General features: G+C 35.6%; 2 protein-coding genes and 1 pseudogene across 8 annotated transcripts; all 3 read left to right on the top strand.

Moving 5' to 3' along the window:
* Positions 1-475: 475 nt before the first annotated feature.
* On the top strand, positions 476-4,556 carry LOC148695379 (SH3 domain-containing protein 2-like). 4 transcript variants are annotated; one of them, XM_088699215.1, is made up of 8 exons: positions 476-774; positions 1,393-1,450; positions 1,545-1,696; positions 1,972-2,073; positions 2,822-3,005; positions 3,120-3,182; positions 3,307-3,459; positions 3,547-4,556. In XM_088699215.1, exons 4-8 carry the CDS (start codon positions 2,042-2,044, stop codon positions 3,811-3,813), a joined length of 699 nt encoding a protein of 232 aa, XP_088555341.1. In that variant the 5' UTR covers positions 476-774; positions 1,393-1,450; positions 1,545-1,696; positions 1,972-2,041; the 3' UTR covers positions 3,814-4,556. The 4 variants fall into 4 exon arrangements, with proteins under 4 accessions (XP_088555341.1, XP_088555340.1, XP_088555343.1 ...); XM_088699214.1 differs by having other exon boundaries at positions 498-774; positions 1,173-1,450; XM_088699217.1 differs by lacking the exons at positions 3,120-3,182; positions 3,307-3,459; positions 3,547-4,556 and having other exon boundaries at positions 582-774; positions 2,812-2,947.
* Positions 4,557-6,408: 1,852 nt separating this feature from the next.
* LOC148695378 (disease resistance protein RUN1-like) lies at positions 6,409-12,639 on the top strand. Of its 3 annotated transcripts, none has more exons than XM_088698916.1 (6): positions 6,409-7,056; positions 8,730-9,828; positions 9,911-10,210; positions 10,397-11,521; positions 11,614-12,220; positions 12,337-12,639. In XM_088698916.1, the coding sequence occupies exons 1-6, from the start codon at positions 6,545-6,547 to the stop codon at positions 12,522-12,524; spliced, it is 3,831 nt and encodes a 1,276-aa protein (XP_088555042.1). In that variant the 5' UTR covers positions 6,409-6,544; the 3' UTR covers positions 12,525-12,639. The 3 variants fall into 3 exon arrangements, with proteins under 3 accessions (XP_088555042.1, XP_088555043.1, XP_088555044.1); XM_088698917.1 differs by having other exon boundaries at positions 6,420-7,056; positions 10,673-11,521; XM_088698918.1 differs by lacking the exon at positions 12,337-12,639 and having other exon boundaries at positions 6,420-7,056; positions 10,397-11,756.
* Positions 12,640-15,128: 2,489 nt separating this feature from the next.
* LOC148695377 (SH3 domain-containing protein 2-like) lies at positions 15,129-18,686 on the top strand (annotated as a pseudogene). Its single transcript, XR_015965589.1, has 9 exons — positions 15,129-15,424; positions 15,824-15,946; positions 16,033-16,064; positions 16,159-16,310; positions 16,590-16,691; positions 16,979-17,179; positions 17,294-17,357; positions 17,482-17,634; positions 17,722-18,686. The product of XR_015965589.1 is annotated as an SH3 domain-containing protein 2-like (transcript).
* Positions 18,687-19,010: the final 324 nt, after the last annotated feature.

Below are 19,010 nucleotides of genomic sequence, written 5' to 3'. Positions count from 1 at the left end.
GGGTGTTCTTCTCTTTAGAGCATAGTGCTCTTCTCTTTACACACAAGTTTCAATTTTATGCTTCTTAAATTAAGAGACCATTTGATAATTATTTCGTTTTCAGTTTAAAAAATATAAAAAACTAAATGGAGATTTCAAAATTTGGTCTAGAATTTTCGCTTTTGATTTTCAATTTTAATTTTTTTTTTTTAACAACTGAAAACTAAAAATAGTTACAAAAAGAATTTTTCAATTTTTAATTTTCAAAAAAATAAAAACTCAAAACTATAGACTAAAAATTAAAAAGTGAAATTAGAATGGGCTCTCAACAAAATTTAAAAAAGACGGGGCTCAATTACTGAATTCAAAGCAGGGCTTATTAACGCTACGAGGCCCAATGGATCCGCATAAATATTTTTCGTTATTATTATTTTTAAATCAAAATTAAAACCCCTTATTTACAAGTTATTGTAGTAGGCTTGTTATTTTATTTTATAAGAAAAAAGAAAGAAAGCAATGAACAGCTGCACATAAACTAAATACAAAGAGGAATGAAATGAAATGAACATGAGTGAGAGACTAACGTTTAATTCAAGATAAAGAAAGAAAGGTAATCGCACCACGACGGCGGCGACGTGGCGGTCATTTAACGGAAAATAACAGACAAATCAGCCTCCAGATCAAGTCTTGAAGGGTACAACTCTGAAAAATCGAGACGACCTACCGCTGAGCTCCGACCAACCGTTGATGGAGGCAATCAGGAAGCTCAGAGATCAGGTCGCCAAGCAACAGCAGGTACTCTCTCTCGTTTGATTCCGAATGTGTATTTCTGTATGGATTTTGATATGAACATAATCTGCGTTGATTGCGAGATACTGAGATTGCTTAATGAATAATATTTATATAATTGTTCGAGTTGAATTGGATCGATTCGAATTCGAATAGATTTTTCACTATTTCTGAGCTGTTTGGGGATGTGTTGGAGTGTAATGTTGCTGAATTTCTGAAATTTTGAGCTAGGCGTTGCTAATTACTTATCGATTTTCGGATTTAATTGGATGCTTAATTTTTACATTTTCGGAAAACTTCAAGCGAAAATGGCATATGATTCAACGTTCTATGCTTCATTAATGGATAAGAGTTAGTCGAAGCTTTATCGAGTTTGCTTTTGATTATTTTGTGAACGCCGTCAGGCTGTGTTCAAACAATTTTCTGGTGGCATATACGGGGGATCGGATAATGTTGCCTCGGATGAAAATGAATTTCAACGGCATAAAAAACTTGGGAAGCTGTACATATCAACTCGTGCTGCCAAGTTTACTACGCTTATTTTTGGTCTGTGCTTTAAACGAGCATCACGTTAGTTGTGTTACCTATCGTTTTTTGCTTCTTCTTTAACATCATTGCCAAAAGGAAATTGTCCGCAGAGTGGAAGGTTACATTGTGGCCGGTTCAAAGCATGTTGAAATAGGTATGTTGCTTGAAATGCGTTGTCTTTTCTTGGGAGTTTGGATATGAATTCATGTTGGTTTTATCAGTTGGTATGCATAATACTTTTTCAACAGGTACCAAGTTATCAGAAGATAGCAGGAAATATGGTTCTGAAAAGACTTGCACCAGTGGTAACACATTGTCGAGAGCTGCACTGAGTTTTGGAAGAGCTCGGGCCCAAATGGAAAAAGAGTGCAGAGTTCTACTTAAAGCCCTTGGCACACAGGTTTAAGTCAAATTATTATTAACAATGGCTCATTAAGTAAAAATCAAATATTGCCAGGGCTGGTTTGATACAAATGGATTTCAACTGACTAATTTTCATGTGCATTTGATCATTTCGAAAGAAATTTACAGTAAAAATTGTTTCCATTTTCACATGTGGTTCAAGAACTGGACTACTTTTTGTGTTATTATGCATCATATGACAAACTGGTTCACCATTTATTTCTATAGATTTGCATAATAACTCTTTCTGTGCTTATCAATTTGCCTGTGTAGGTTGCAGAGCCTTTAAGAGCAATGATAGTGGGAGTGCCCTTGGAGGATGCTAGACATCTAGCTCAACGATATGCTAGAATGTGGCAAGAAGCTGAAGCTCAGGTATATGCAGTTTCTTCTGTTTCCTACCAATTTTATACTACAGTGATTTTATATGTTACATGGTGATCGTACATTTTCTCGGTTAACTTTTTTTGTTTTCTTTTAAAAGTGTTTGTTCATTTTGAGACAATCATGCATTGGTATTCATAGAGAACACAAAATCTTAAGATGTTTAATGTAAACTTGTTGAGATTGCTTCATTACTTGAAGCTTTGTTGTAATTTGGTTTTTGGTTTTTCTATTACTCCTTCAGATTTGTCCATATATACTAACTTGCACCGGGATAGGCTATAGTGTTAGCAAAAACACAACACCAAGATCATGCAAAGCAAGTTACCATGATCAAAACACAGAACCATAAACCATAAAGCAATGCACAGAGAGAAAACATACCTGCAGAAGAGTTCGAAGCTGCTGCCATGTCTGATTTCTGCAGCAAAGTCGTGGTGCACCTTCTCCTCTCTTCAGTGAACGAGACTCTCAACTAATAATAGGTCTTAGTCTTATATCGAGTACTCACTGTGAGAGCAGAGGCCACCATATATATACTATACAATCTTAGCCAAATTCTATAAGGATTCCCCTATTAAAATCCATATAGAATACCAATTCATTCCAAATAGCAATCCAGTTACAACATGGATTTTCAAATCCATTCCCAACAAGACTTCCTACTCAATCTCTAATCCTACAACCAAGTTTACCGATTCATACTCATGCTCATATTCTAACATATAGATGTTTCCAGACGCCAGACCAAAGCACGGGATTCTGCAGGTAATGCTGATATTATCATGAAACTAGAAGCTGCTGAAGCCAAGCTTCAGGAGCTGCAGTCGAGCGTTGCAATATTGGGAAAAGAAGCTAGTGCAGCTATGGCTGCTGTTGAAGGTCAACAACAAAGATTGATTCTTCAGCGGCTTCTTGCAATGGTAAAGGATTGCCTTCCCCTTTTTATTTAAGTATTAAGACCTTGGCCTGTTGTAGTTACAAGACTGAAAAGGAGATTAATTTTGTAAATTTATCATTTTTCGTCCCCATTCAAGGTTGAAGCAGAGCGCAACTATCATCAGAACGTTCTTCAGATACTTGATCAGCTTGAAGGTGAGGTATGAAATATCCTAAAGTCTTCCTTTCAGCATGAAAATTTCTTTTCCCAATTCATTTGGCTGTATATTATTCTAGTGTCTTGCTACTAAAAGCAGAGATCATTGACACTATTTGTTGGGACAGATTTTGTCAGAAAAGCAGCGAATTGAAGCATTGCATAGTCCGCCTACAGAGGACACTATGCCTCCACCACCATCGTATGAGGATCTCCGCCGTAGCTTTGCTTCTGAAACCTATGATGAATTGACAGAGTTGAGGGACTATTTCTTGGGAGAGGTATCTTTATGCTAATGTTGTTGTATCCAAGTTTTAGTCTGTTCGACTCTTTCGTATCTAGTAACTGTTTCTTTTCGCCTACCGCAGGTTATGTACACCTTCCACGCTGTAACTGATGCGGAGTTAAGTTTGTCATTCGGGGATTACGTTGTCGTCCGGAAGGTTCTGTCGTCTTTCCTGCTTGCATGCTTTCATCTTATATTCATGTTCGGATTTATTTCTTTCGTATTGAGGTTAAATTTTCATTTTCAGAGACGTCCACTCAGGTATGTTCGTCAATGCATATGCATTAGCACACCACCGAGTGCATTAGAATATGGATTTCAGTTTTGGGTGCTGCATGCATTAAAGTAGTTTTCGTGGTTTTGGTTTTTGCTGCCGCTGAGAGCATGAGTGGTTTTCTGTAGTTGCTGAGAGTTATATTGTGAGCAGAATTCATACAGCAGCTTTCATATACGGCACATGTAGTCGGCAGCACTGCATTTAGAAAGAGAGTTATATTTTCTTGACTGTTTATTCAAAACTTATATGTTGCATGTTCTGGCTTTTAAAGTGAGTCGGCATAAGAGTCTTTATTTGAGAAAACTCAGTTTTGTGTCCATGTGTTTTCAAAGAAAATATTTTAGTTTTTAATCACTGATTTTTCATTGTGCTTCAATTAGAAATCAATTATGAGAATGTGCCTTGTGATTTTTGTAATTGGTTGATTTCAAAAAATCATTACATTTCATACATTATGCATGATCGCGTTAGTATCTTGCAAAGTTCGAGGAGATAGTGATTGACGGCCGCATTAGTGTCATGCAAAACTTCCACTTGAAGGCTGAAGAGAGATTGAGTAGCAAAGTGCAGTGAAAAAATTGCCTACTAGTATGTGGGTCTAGTTGATGAGTTTTGTAAGTCTTTTTGTACTCATTTTTCTTATTGTTATTTATCTTGCTAAATCCTACATCATGTGTACACATGTTATTTATCTTTTTAATTACAAATATGTAGGATAATATTTCACTTATTTTCTTGTAGTGAACTCTATCTTAGACATTCATCAACATTTAGAGTTTATGACAGAGGACTTTGCTACTATATTATTCAGTGCATTGATTAATTTGTAAAGCGCTCATTTATCCTAATTATAATATATAATATGTACCAGACATTAAAAAAATGGAAGTGTCGTTCAACAGTTTGGATGTCATGTATGGCCATATCCTTTATTTCCACCATTCTTATCAACCGGATGGGGAGAGATTGTCTTTATCTCACAAACCCATAATGTGGCAATCGTCCATTAGAAAGGTAACGTACGTTGGCAAATATTGAATGAGTAATGACGCTTCTAAAAATAAAATTTAGTTATTTGAAAGAATCTTTCATAAAATAAAGAAAAATTAATGAAAAAAGCTTGAAAACTTTGAGTTTTAACGATAAAGACAAAATAAAGGGTAAAGTGAATAGTACTATGTTTGACTTTTTAATGTGAAAATGTGGTTTTTAGTTAAAGTAAACAGTATCGTGAACTTTTCGTTAAAATTCCAAATAAAGTAACGAATGGTCAACAAAAGTACCAATACACCAAATTGGACCTTTTTCAGCGTACAAATGAAATATGAAAGGAGATCAAGTTGATATTATTCATCCATTTTTTTTTTTTTTGAATAAACGATATTGTCTACACTAAGAAGAGGGAGTTGCCTAAGCATCACAATGGGCTAGCAATAATATGATTCAAATTTGCATTTGACGAGAATCAAATCTAAAACTTTTCACTTACAAGTGAAGAGAAATATCATTAGACCGTAACATTATTCATCTGCTTTTAAATAATGAATAATCAAGAAAAAAATTGCATGGGGTCCCCCTCTAGTCACTTACCACTAGTGGCCATCACTTCCCAGAGCAAAAGAGATATTTCCAATTGCTTGACCAAAATATAATGATGTCAAAAGAGCGGGGAAAATGAGAAGGAAACTCTGGAGGGTAGAGGGAAGGAAAAGGAGAAAGGAGAAAAGGGGAAGGAAAAGGAGAAAGGAGAAAAGGAGAAGGGAAAAGTAGAAAGGGAAGGAGGAAAATGAGAGGAAATGAGGGGAAAATAGGAAGGAAACTCTGAAGGGTAGAGGGAAGGAAAAGGAGAAAAGGAGAAGGGAAAAGTAGAAAGGGAAGGAGGAAAATGAGAGGAAAATGAGAGGAAAATTCGGAGAGTAGAGAAAAGGAGTAGGGAAAAGAAGAAAAGCGGAAAAGAAGGGAAAATGTTAAGGAAGCTTAGGAGGGTAGATGAAAAGAGGGAAATGCATAAAAATAAAAAATAAAAAATCATTATGTCTACTAACAGAAGGGAGCAAAATGCTCCCAACTTTCCTTGTTTCTTACGTTGTAAATTATATTTCGTATAATGAGAAACCAATATTCCTACGCTGAGGATATAGACACAACTTTCTGAATCTCGTTATTATACAACAAGCCTATAACTGCACAACAATTCGATCAATCACCTTAAGTTCAACCCAAGATTCAAGTTTTTCCAAACTTTCGTTATGAAACTAACTGAACATTACAAGTGCCACATTATTATGTGGTTATATCAAGTATTAAATTTTGTCTCATAACCACATCATCTTTAGGACAATCAATCTTGCAGTTGAATATATAAACCTTCGATATGGTGATATTGGAAACAGTAGTTGGTGGGTTGATTGGTAGAAATGGTTCCAACAATATAAGGACGAGAAATGAGCATTGAGCAACGATCAAAATATGTTTCATTTTATCACAAAAGATGTTTGCGCAATTAGAAGTGCATTTTATCGCAAAAAGATGAGCAACGATCAATATAATTGTTATTTATAAAATCACACATAAAACAAGAAGTAATCTTTTCTTTTTCTTTTCATCTCTGCCACTAGCAGCCGACCATGACTTAAAGAAGCGCTTTTTGGGTCAACAGATGGGAACGACCCATTTTATAATTGTTTGTAAATTTTTCTGGAAGTAGGTGGAAAGGAGCCAATTACATATTTCCCCTGCTCACAGACATTTGCATTGCACCTAGCAAACACCAGTTATTTTGTTTGAACATCGATCCACATCAATGGCTCTTGTGAGAACATCTCCAGGAACCTCCTCTGATTCCAACACTTTTCGGGGTTATCGCTACGACGTGTTCTTGAGCTTCAGAGGCAAAGAAACTCGCAAGACTTTTACCGACCACCTCTACACAGCCTTGAACAACGCAGGATTTCTTACGTTCCGAGACGACGATGAACTTGAGAGAGGAGAAGATATAAAGCCAGGACTGCGGAAAGCGATCCAGCAGTCACGAACTTCTGTTGTCGTGTTTTCGAAAGATTACGCGTCATCCAGGTGGTGTCTTGATGAGCTTGTGCTGATCCTTGAACGCAAGCGGACCACCTCGGACCATGTAGTTTTACCAATCTTCTACGATGTCGATCCGTCCCACATGAGGAAGCAGACAGGAAGTGTTAGAAAAGCATTTGCTAGAAGCCAGAAAAATCAGTCGCCAGAAAAGGTGGAGGGATGGAGGAAGGCACTTGCAGAGATTGCAGATCTAGCAGGCATGGTCTTACAAAATCAAGCTGATGGGTAACTTTCATTATCTCCATTTCTCTTCTCTTTCTTGGGTCAATTTGATGTATGATCTGTAGTGACCTAGATTTTTATATATTTATTAATTCAATCTCAGTAGTGAATAATAATCTCAATTTAGGTCAACTTAAAGAAATCACACTCTACTCAAGGATTAGTCATTTTCCATGTTAATCTACTGGTTTCCAGTTGCTTAAATATTTTTGAAAGCTGGTGTGGAAAAAATTTAGGATGTGATCTGTAATGTATTTGTCTATAGCTCGTTAAAGTGAACAGTATTATGAGCTTTTTGTAAAAGTTTTTTTTTTTTTTTTTCAATTTAATTTTGTCAGCAATCCTTATTTAAACAAAGGCAATCAACGTATGTTTTAATTAGCTATTTTCCCCAATTCATTTTTCATTTTGTTTGCAAATTCTTAGGTATGAGTCAAAGTTTATCAAAAACATTGTTAAAGTGATAGGAGACAAGTTAAGTCGCACGCCGTTGAGTGTTGAACCAAAATTGATTGGAATTCAATCTCGAGCCGAACGCATCAATTTGTGGTTACAAGAAGGATCAAGTGATGTTGGTATATTTGTTAAAGTTTTAGTGTAAAAATGTGATTTTTCGTTAAAATGAACATTACCGAGAGCTTTTTATTAAAGTTTTTTTTTTTTTTTTTTTCAATTTAATTTTGTCAGCAGTCCTCTTTTTGCTTAAATATTTTTGAAAGCTGGTGTGCAAAAAAGTTAGGATGTGATATGTAATGTATTTGTCTATAGTTCGTATAAATTATGCGATGTATTCCTTTTTTTAGGAAAACTAATGAAAAAGGTTTGAGTTTTAACGATAAGGACTTAGGAAAACTAATGAAAAATGTTTGAGTTTTAATGATAAGGACAAAATAAAGGGTAAAATGAATAGTAACAGGATTGATTTTTTACTGTAAAAATATGATTTTTCGTTAAAGTGAACAGTACCGAGAGTTTTTTGTTAAAGTTTTTTTTTTCTTTTTTTTTTCAATTTAATTTTGTCAGCAGTCCTCTTTTTACTTAAATATTTTTGAAAGCCGGTGTGCAAAAAAGTTAGGATGTGATCTGTATTGTATTTGTCTATAGTTCGTATAAATTATGCGATGTATTCCTTTTTTTTTTGGAAAGCTATTGAAAAAGGTTTTGAGTTTTAACGATAAAGACAAAATAAAGGGTAAAATGAATAGTATCATAATTGACTTTTTAGTGTAAAAATGTGGTTTTTCGTTAAAGTGAACAGTACTAAGAGCTTTTTGTTAAAGTTTATTTTTTCTTTTCTTTTTTCAATTTAACTTTGTCAGCAGTCCTCTTTTTTTTTTTTTTTTTCTTATTTAAACAAAGGCAATCAACATATGTTTTAATTATCTAATTTCCCCAATTCATTTTTCATTTTGTTTGCAAAATCAAGCTACTGGTTTCCAGTTGCTTAAATTTTTTTGAAAGTTGGTGTGGAAAAAAGTTAGGATGTGATTTGTGATGTATTTGTCTATAGTTCGTATAAATTATGTGGTGTATTCCTTTCTTCTTCTTTTTTTTTTTAATTTAATTTTGTCAGCAGTCCTTTTTTTTCTTCTTCTTATTTAAACATAGGCAATCAACATATGTTTTAATTATCTAATTTCTCCAATTCATTTTTCATTTTGTTTGCAAATTCTTAGGTACGAGTCAAAGTTTATCAAAAAAATTGTTAAAGTGATAGGAGACAAGTTAAGTCGCACGCCTTTGAGTGTTGAACCAAAATTGATTGGAATTCAATCTCAAGCGGAACACATCAATTTGTGGTTACAGGATGGATCAAGTGATGTTGGTATATTTGTTGTGTATGGCATGTCTGGAATAGGGAAGACAACCATTGCAAAACATGTTTACAATTCAAACTTTAGAAGCTTTCAAGGAAGTAGTTTCATTGAAAATATCAAAGAAACAGCAGATCGACCAAATGGCTTAGTTCAAATACAAATGCAACTTCTTTGTGATATTTTGAACGACAAAAAAGTGAAAATATGCAGTGTTCGTGATGGAATAATTAATATTGAAAGGGTCATAGCCTCTAGAAGAGTTCTACTTGTTCTTGATGATGTTGACCATATGGACCAATTAGAAGCAATCCTAAGGATGAAAGATCAGTTTTATCCGGGAAGTAAAATACTAATAACAACTAGGCGTGAAAGGTTGCTAAAGGCAGATCAAGTTACAGAGTTGCACAGAGTTCAAACTTTGTATTACAATGATTCATTAAAGCTTTTGAGTTGGCATGCTTTTGGCCAGGACCATCCCATAGAAGAATACATGGAGCACTCAAAACAACTAGTGCAGTATACCGGCGGACTTCCATTAGCTCTAAAACTTTTGGGTTCTTCTTTATCAGGGCAAAATATAGGTGTATGGGAAAGTGCATTGGAAAAGCTAAAAGTTATTCCTGATGGTGAAATCATGAATAAACTAAGAATAAGCTATGAAAGTTTAAAAGATGACCATGACCGGAAATTATTCCTCCACATTGCTTGTTTCCTAATAGGAAGGAACAAAAGCTACATTGTTAGAATATTGGATGGATGTGATTTCTATACAACCATTGGCATTGAAAATCTCATTGATAGATGCTTGGTGACACTTGATAAACACGGCAAGGTGAAAATGCATGACATGATACGTGCTATGGGAAGAGAAATTGTTCGCCAAGAATCAGAAGAGCCTGAGAAACGTAGTAGATTATGGCGCCATAAGGATTCTTTCCAAGTATTGAGGAAGAAAAATGTAAGAAACATGCCTTTTATGTCTATATATGTATTTCTTCTTGTGAAAATTATGCATATTAATGTCTTTTTTTTTCCTTTAGGGTACAAAAAAAATCCAAGGTCTTGTCCTGGATATGCGTGACCATCCTGCAAACAGTCCAATAAACACAAATGAGATAGTCTTGGAAACCAATGCATTTGCAAGGATGTGCAATTTACAACTACTCCATCTTAGTCATGTACGGCTAGATGGATGTTATGCAGATTTCCCTACAGAATTAAGATGGTTGTGTTGGCTTGAATTTCCTTTGGATTCTATACCAATTGATTTTCCTTTGGAGAACGTAATTGTTCTTGAAATGCAATACAGTAGCTTGAGACAAGTATGCAGAGGAACAAAAGTATGTTACTCTATGCATTTCAATTCATTTTCTTTATTTTGTTAGTTTTTTATTTGTTGACTAACTCCATGTGTTAAAATGAACTACTATGTTTTCTTTAATTCGATGACTAATTTCTTATCTTAGATACTTATTTCATTGTTCTATTTTCCTTTTTTTTTTTTTTTTTTTCCTCTGTTTCCACAGTTTCTTCCATCGTTGAAGATCCTTGACGTGAGCCATTCTCATGGTCTTAGTGAAACCATTGACTTCTCACTTTCCCCCAATCTAGAGGAACTGATACTTGTAGATTGCACAAGCCTGAAGAATGTTCATGAATCCATTGGAAACCTGGAGCGACTTGTGTACTTGAATATGAAGGATTGCAAGAATCTTAGGATTCTTCCGAAGAACATGTGCATGCTTAAATCACTTGAAACACTCATTTTATCTGGTTGCTCAAATCTTGATGAGTTTTCACAGTTTCTTCCATCGTTGAAGATCCTTGACGTGAGCCATTCTCATGGCCTTAGTGAAACCATTGACTTCTCACTTTTCCCCAATCTAGAGGAACTAATTCTTGTAGATTGCACAAGCCTGGAGAATGTTCATGAATCCATTGGAAACCTGGAGAGACTCGTGTACTTGAATATGAAGGATTGCAAGAATCTTAGGAAGCTTCCGAAGAACATGTGCATGCTTAAATCACTTGAAACACTCATTTTATCTGGTTGCTCAAATCTTGATGAGTCTCCAATGGAGATGGTGAAGAAGATGGAGTCTCTGAAAGTTCTTGAGACAGATGGAATTCCAATTAATGAATTATGGCCAGAAAGAAGTTCAGCTATCTTGAGTTCTTTTCCATCCTCTGTGGTAGAGTTAAGTCTGAAGGGGTGCAGTCTTTCTGATGATGTGCTTCCTACGGATTTAAGCAATTTATCCCACTTGCGAAGACTACATTTAGATGAGAATCCAATTTGCAGTCTGCCAGTTTTCATCAAAGGTTTGAGGAGGATCGATGAACTCTCTTTCAAGGGTTGTGATAGGCTCAAATCGCTTGTGGGGTTGCCGGACGTACACCAAAGCATAAGTATAGCCGGATGCATATCATTAAAAAAATTATCCTTTCATTCCCCTGAGCAACAATGTTCAGTATGTGTGGGTGACAACTGGAATCTTATTGAGTTGGGGTGCTGTTACAAGTTAGAGCCTATTGATAAAGTTGATGTGGAAATGATCAAACTTTTAGGCTTGTGCAACTTGGAATCCATGCCAGCTGTTCGAATGAAATATCCATACTCATACAGGGATCCAAAAGGGGTCCCCGTCCAGGTGCGCCTCTCTTTCTCTCTCTCATAAGTCTTAAATATATAATGGGAAAGAAATGACTGAGTAATGTTGTTATGACTGTGGCAAATACATAGGGACTATATCAATGTGGTATATTCAGCACGTTTTTTGTTGGGAATGAGGTTCCAGGCCAGTTCAGCTATAAAAGTACCAAGTCCTCGATATCTTTTATTGTCCCTTTACTACTTGCTAGTCACAGAATTCGAGGCTTGAACATCTTTGCTACCTATGCAAAGGAAAATTCAAATAATTATTTTACTTTACCTAGAATTGCTCCAATAATGATCAAAGTGAGAAACAAGAGTAATGGTCTGAAGTGGATCCAAGCCCCAGTGTCCTATGGACTTCCAGGTGACGGAGAAGATATGATATGGTTGAGCCATTGGAAGGTGGAGAATGAAGCAATATTAAAATGTGGAGATGAAGTGGTGGTTTCGGTAATAACTGGACGATGTGACGTGTTTTGGGTAAAGGAGTTTGGTGTCGAGCTTGTGCAAGAGCACCAAGACAAGATGAGTACCCAACACAACTCCAAATCAGATCCTAATTATCCATTTGTTATCGGTGGAGATTTGAATACGTGGAAGTGCAGACCGGGAATATACTTCCTGGGCGGTCATGTCATAAAAGATACTGACGACATTGATATCCTCATCATGGACTCTGATGAAGAAGATACAAGTATGTTGTGTTGTTGTATTGCATTGAATTATACTCCATCCAAACACTTCCAGGTGTGTTCGTATTCATTTCAAAAACGTTTTCAATAAATTTTATGTTATTTGTATGTTTTTCAGACAAAGAAGGGCAAGAGAATGAACGTGATGATACAATTCCAAAGACGAGGGTTGCTAGCAATAACTGCAGCCTGAGAGGCTGGAAGGTGCGCCTCACAGCTGTCGGCTTCTTTTTCGCGCTTGCTCTAGTAGGTTGGTCCTCCATCTCCCAAAAAAAGAAGCGACACTCGTCCACAAGGCCACCATGAGTTTGTAATTTGACTTGGTATAGATATATCTTTGCATTCCTTGCTCTCAAGATGTTTTCTACCTTCAAAACTTCAAGTTCAAATCTAATCACTCTTAACCGCTTGAGATCTAAAAGCCCTTTGCAACAAGATACCGAAGTTTAAATGTGTTCAACGCCATCAAATATAGCATAAAATACATCCAGCATTAGCGATACTGGCAGAGTATCAGTAAATAAGTAAAACAAAAAAATGCTTCTACGCATGGTAGTGGCTTTTTTTTTTTTTTTTGTGTGGAGGTTGGGGGGCGGGAATTATTTCGGCATCAGGCTGCACATCCAAGTGGCAAACAAATCAAAATTTTAAATAAAGCTAATGGCGCATGAAGAGTATTGAAACACTTATAGTTCTGGAACACAGACTACATGGTCTTTTCTTATAACAATAAAAGGAACAAATTCATCAAGTCACATTTGAACCATTTGAAAAAAAAATGAAGCAAACACCAGAAACAACTCAAAATATGTTCAAACCTAGTATCAAACTAATTATAAACCGCATCCATCCCAATTAATGAATTTATACCTCATTTGGGCGTTAAAACTAATTATAAACTGCATGCATCCCAAACAATGAATTTGTACCTCATTTGGAAGTTAAAATAGCACATGGGAAAAATGAAAATTCCATGGGACATTTAATCCAACGAATTTACAGATGGGTCCTAAGATTAGTATAGGATTATAGTTAACCACAGGTATATGCAATCAGTCCCTCTCCCTGTGTAGTGTTGTCCCCCCTCAGGAACCTGCACATCCATAAATCATGTTTAGTCATGTTTAAATTACTAAACGTACAAAACTTAAGAAAAACTCATCTTGATGTTAAAAATATGAATTGTATCTAAGGAGAAATTCTTAATTGTGACGCGAATACAAGTGGTATACTACATATTTTAATAGAAGTGGTGAGAAATTTTATTTTTTAAGTTATTAACTTTTTAGTGACATGTAATGTACCAACCTGTGCACCGATCACACTGAAAAATTCCTCGTATATGAGCATGCACGTGAGACCTTGGGAACTGTGAAATTTTCATTCTTTTCAATTTAGATGTAAGAGTTAAAATCTTACAGTGCCAAATACACAACTGCTGATTTCCTCATCTGACCTGCCTAACCATTTTGCTTGGATCTCTCACATAAGAAGCAACTTGTTCACTAATATTCTGCAATTGGAAAAAGAAAAATGAATTCTTGGTGAATATTTGGCAAAGCATGGCACAAGTCCGTCATAAGGAAAGGCATGGTTACAAGTTCAATTATAGAGCCAGACCTGATTAAAGTTGTATGATTCTCTCCTCTTTTTTTTTTTTTCCTTCTTTTTTCTCTCCTTCTATTTGAACAGTCACGGTTAAGTCACGTTAACATCTTATATTAATTTTTTATAGAAAGAGAAAGACAACATAAAGAATATGAAAGGAGGAGATGAAAGGGGATGAAAAGAAAAGGGGAAAGAATCCTAGTCCCTTATTAAAATCATGCAGTTTGCTTTTAATAGCAGCAGCACATGTGGTTACCTTCGTCTTCCTCTGCCATTTGTCTATCGATTTGTTTCTGAAAGTGGCTATTCTACAAGATACAACATGACAGGTCTTAGTTAGACCAAGTAACCGGCATGGAAATGCTTTCTGAAGTAAGATTCTGAACTCGAGAGCTTTGTGCCAAAGAGACTTTAGAAAAATGAAAAAAAAAAAAAAAAAACATAGAATATGAGTAAGAATAAACATCGATTAGACAATAATTCACTGTATAAATCATTTTTTCAACTTTAAAGTGTGGCTTAAAAGGAAGCTTTAAACAAGTAGCAATAATTTCATATTGAAAAATAAAACCTATTTCATGGATATTACAAGAGCCATTATTTTTAAAAACACACCTTTTGGTTCTCCACTGCTTGACTTTTAAGAAGATCTTCGTCCTTGTGATGATTCAGATTCCTTAAAATATCTCTGCGACGGAATAAACAAAACCAATCTAGGCCAAAATTGACTTATTCGATTTGATTATGTTCACTGATTTTTCTGTTCACATGTTTACCCCTACTTGCCATGTAGTTTTGGGGGTGTTCTTCTCTTTAGAGGATAGTGCTCTTCTCTTTACACACAAATTTCAATTTTATGCTTCTTAAATTAAGAGACCATTTGATAATCATTTCGTTTTCAGTTTAAAAATTTTAAAAACTAAATGGAGATTTCAAAATTTGGCCTAGAATTTTCGCTTTTGATTTTCAATTTTAATTTTTTTTTTAACAACTGAAAACTAAAAATAGTTACAAAAAGAATTTTTCAGTTTTTAATTTTCAACAAAAAAAAAAAAAAAAAAACTGAAAACTCCAAACTATAGACTAAAAATTAAAAAGTGAAATCAAAATGGGCTCTCAACAAAATTGAAAAAAGACTGGGCTCAATTACTGAATTCAAAGCAGGGCTTATTAACGCTATGAGGCCCAATGGATCCGCATAAATATTTTTTGTTATTATTATTTTTAAATAAAAACTAAAACCTCTTATTCACAGGTTATCAGTAGACTTGTTATTTTATTTTATAATAAGGAAAAAGAAAGAATGCAATGAACAGCTGCACATAAACTAAATACAAGATAAAGAAGGAATGAAATGAAATGAAATGAAGAGGACTGGGAGACTAACGTTTAATTCAAGATAAAGAAAGAAAGGTAATCGCACCACGACGGCGGCGACGTGGCGGTCATTTAACGGAAAATAACAGACAAATCAGCCTCCAGATCAAGTCTTGAAGGGCACAACTCTGAAAAATCGAGACTACCTACCGCTGAGCTCCGACCAACCGTTGATGGAGGCAATCAGGAAGCTCAGAGATCAGGTCGCCAAGCAACAGCAGGTACTCTCTCTCGTTTGATTCCGAATTTGTATTTCTGTATGGATTTTGATATGAACATAATCTGTGTTGATTGTGAGATACTGAGATTGCTTAATGAAATAATATTTATATAATTGTTCGAGTTGAATTGGATCGATTCGAATTCGAATAGATTTTTCACCATTTCTGCTCTGTTTGGGGATGTGTTGGAGTGTAATGTTGCTGAATTTCTGAAATTTTGAGCTAGGCGTTGCTAATTACTTATCGATTGTCGGATTTAAATGGATGCTTAATTTTTACATTTTCGGCCAACTTCAAGCAAAAATGGCATATAATTCAACGTTCTATGCTTCATTAATGCATAAGAGTTAGTCGAAGCTTTATCGAGTTTGCTTTTGATTATTTTGTGAACACCGTCAGGCTGTGTTCAAACAATTTTCTGGTGGCATATATGGGGGATCGGATAATGTTGCCTCGGATGAAAATGAATTTCAACAGCATCAGAAACTCGAGAAGCTGTACATATCAACTCGTGCTGCCAAGGTTGCTACGCTTATTTTTTGTCTGTGCTTTAAACGAGCATCACGTTAGTTGTGTTACCTATTGTTTTTTTGCTTCTTCTTTAACAGCATTACCAAAAGGAAATTGTTGCTTGAAATAGGTATGTTGCTTGAAATGCGTTCTCATTTCTTGGGAGTTTGGATATGAATGCATGATGGTTTTGTCAGTTGCTCTACGTAATACTTTTTCAACAGGTACCAAGCTATCTGAAGATAGCAGGAAATATGGTTCTGAAAAGACTTGCACCAGTGGTAACACACTGTCGAGAGCTGCACTGAGTTTTGGAAGAGCTCGGGCCCAAATGGAAAGAGAGTGCGGTGTTCTACTTAAAGCCCTTGGCACACAGGTTTAAGTTAAATTATTACTATACAATGCTTCATATTAAGTAAAAATCAAATATTGCCAGGGCCGGTTTCATACAAATGGAATTTCAACTGACTAATTACCGTGTGCATTTGATCATTTCAAAAGAAATTTACAGTAAAAATTGTTTCCATTTTCATGTGTGGTTCAAGAACTGGACTACTTTTTGTGTTGTTATGCATCATATGACATACTAGTTCACCATTTCTTTCTATAGGTTTGCATAATAACTCTTTCTGTGCTTATCAATTTGCCTATGTAGGTTGCAGAGCCTTTAAGAGCAATGATAGTGGGAGCGCCCTTGGAGGATGCTAGACATCTTGCTCAACGATATGCTAGAATGCGGCAAGAAGCTGAAGCTCAGGTATATGCAGTTTCTTCTGTTTCCTACCAATTTTATACTACAGTGATTTTATATGTTACATGGTGATCGTACATTTTCTCGGTTAACTTTTTTTGTTTTCTTTTAAAAGTGTTTGTTCATTTTGATACAATCATGCATTGGTATTCGTAGAGAACGCAAAATCTTAAGATGTTTAATGTAAACTTGTTGAGATTGCTTCATTACTTGAAGCTTTGTTGTAATTTGGTTGTTGGTTTTTTTATTACTCCTTCAGGTTTGTCTATATATACTAACTTCCACCGGGATAGGCTATAGATGTTTCAAGATGCCAGACCAAAGCACGGGATTCTGCAGGTAATGCTGATATTATCATGAAACTAGAAGCTGCTGAAGCCAAGCTTCAGGAGCTGCAGTCTAGCGTTGCAATATTGGGAAAAGAAGCTGGTGCAGCTATGGCTGCTGTTGAAGGTCAACAACAAAGATTGACTCTTCAGCGGCTTCTTGCAATGGTAAGGGATTGCCTTCCCTTTTTTATTTAAGTATTAAGACCTTGGCCTGTTCTAGAGACAAGACTGAAAAGGAAATTAATTTTGTAAACTTGTCATTTTTCGTCCCCATTCAAGGTTGAAGCAGAGCGCAACTATCATCCAGAACGTTCTTCAGATACTTGATCAGCTTGAAGGTGAGGTATGAAATATCCTAAAGTCTTCCTTTCAGCATGAAAATTTCTTTTCCCAATTCATTTGGCTGTATATTATTCTAGTGTCTTGCTACTAAAAGCAGAGACCATTGACACTATTTGTTGGGACAGATTTTGTCAGAAAAGCAGCAAATTGAAGCATCGCATAGTCCGCCTACAGAGGACACTATGCCCCCACCACCATCGTATGAGGATCTCAGCCGTAGCTTTGCTTCTGAAACCTATGATGAATTGACAGGGTTGAGGGACTATTTCTTAGGAGAGGTATCTTTATGCTAATGTTGTTGTATCCAAGTTTTAGTCTGTTCGACTCTTTAGTTTCTAGTTACTGTTTCTTTTTGCCTACCGCAGGTTATGTACACCTTCCACGCTGTAACTGATGTGGAGTTAAGTTTGTCATTCGGGGATTACGTTGTTGTCCGGAAGGTTCTGTCGTCTTTCCTGCTTGCATGCTTTCATCTTATATTCATGTTCGGATTTATTTCTTTCGTATTGAGGTTAAATTTTCATGTTTAGAGACGTCCACTCAGGTATGTTCGTCAATGCATATGCATTAGCACGCCACCGAGTGCATTAGAATATGGATTTCAGTTTTGGGTGCTGCATGCATTAAAGTAGTTTGTGTGGTTTTGGTTTTTGCTGCCGCTGAGAGCATCAGTGGTTTTCTGTAGTTGCTGAGAGTTATATTGTGAGCAGAATTCATACAGCAGCTTTCGTATACGGCACATGGAGTCGGCAGCACTGCATTTAGAAAGAGAAAGTTATATTTTCTTCACTGTTTATTCAAAACTTATATGTTGCATGTTCTGGGTTTTAAAGTGAGTCGGCATAAGAGTCTTTATTTGAGAAAAATCAGTTTTGTGTCCATGTGTTTTCAAAGAAAATATTTTAGTTTTTAATCACTGATTTTTGATTGTGCTTCAATTAGAAATCAATTATGAGAATGTGCCTTGTGATTTTTGTAATTGGTTGATTTCAAAAAATCATTACATTTCATACATTATGCATGATCACGTTAGTATCTTGCAAAGTTCGAGGAGATAGTGATTGACGGCCGCGTTAGTGTTGTGCCACTTCCACTTGAAGGCTAAAGAGAGATTGAGTAGCAAAGCGCAGTGAAAAAATTGCCTACTAGTATGTGGGTCTAGTTGATGAGTTTTGTAAGTCTTTCTGTACTCATTTCTCTTATTATTTGTCCTGATATAAGAGTATGAGGATTTTCTTAGTGGTGAGTTTTATCTTGTTAAATCCTACATCATGTGTACACATATTATTTATCTTTTTAATTGCAAATGTGTAGGATAATATTTCACTTATTTTCTTGTAGTGAACTCTATCTTAGACATTCATCAACATATAGAGTTATGACAGAGGACTTTGCTACTATATTATTCAGTGCATTGATTAATTTGTAAAGCGCTCATTTATCCTAATTATAAAATATAATATGTACAAGACATTAAAAAAATGGAAGTGTCTTTCAACAGTTTGGATGTCATGTATGGCCATATCCTTTATTTCCACCATTCTTATCAACCGGATGGGGAGAGATTGTCTTTATCTCACAAACCCATAATGTGGCAATCGTCCATTAGAAAGGTAACGTACGTTTTGAAAATCGTGGCAAATATTGAATGAGT

The sequence above is a fragment of the Pyrus communis genome, chromosome 8 (genome assembly GCF_041283825.1).
Source record: "Pyrus communis isolate YQ-2024b chromosome 8, ASM4128382v1, whole genome shotgun sequence".
Lineage (NCBI taxonomy): Eukaryota > Viridiplantae > Streptophyta > Magnoliopsida > Rosales > Rosaceae > Pyrus > Pyrus communis.
The sequence above is the reverse complement of the archived record's forward strand: the minus strand, read 5'-3'. Positions and strand labels throughout refer to the sequence as shown.

Coding starts and splice junctions, on each gene's coding strand:
- LOC148695379 (XM_088699215.1), top strand. CDS start 2,042: ATGCTAGAATGTGGCAAGAAGCTGAAGCTCAG. Junction 2,074..2,821: donor GGCAAGAAGCTGAAGCTCAG/GTATATGCAGTT, acceptor AGATGTTTCCAG/ACGCCAGACCAAAGCACGGG. Junction 3,006..3,119: donor TTCAGCGGCTTCTTGCAATG/GTAAAGGATTGC, acceptor TCCCCATTCAAG/GTTGAAGCAGAGCGCAACTA.
- LOC148695378 (XM_088698916.1), top strand. CDS start 6,545: ATGGCTCTTGTGAGAACATCTCCAGGAACCTCCTCTGATTCCAACACT. Junction 7,057..8,729: donor TTACAAAATCAAGCTGATGG/GTAACTTTCATT, acceptor GCAAATTCTTAG/GTACGAGTCAAAGTTTATCA. Junction 10,211..10,396: donor AAGTATGCAGAGGAACAAAA/GTATGTTACTCT, acceptor CTGTTTCCACAG/TTTCTTCCATCGTTGAAGAT.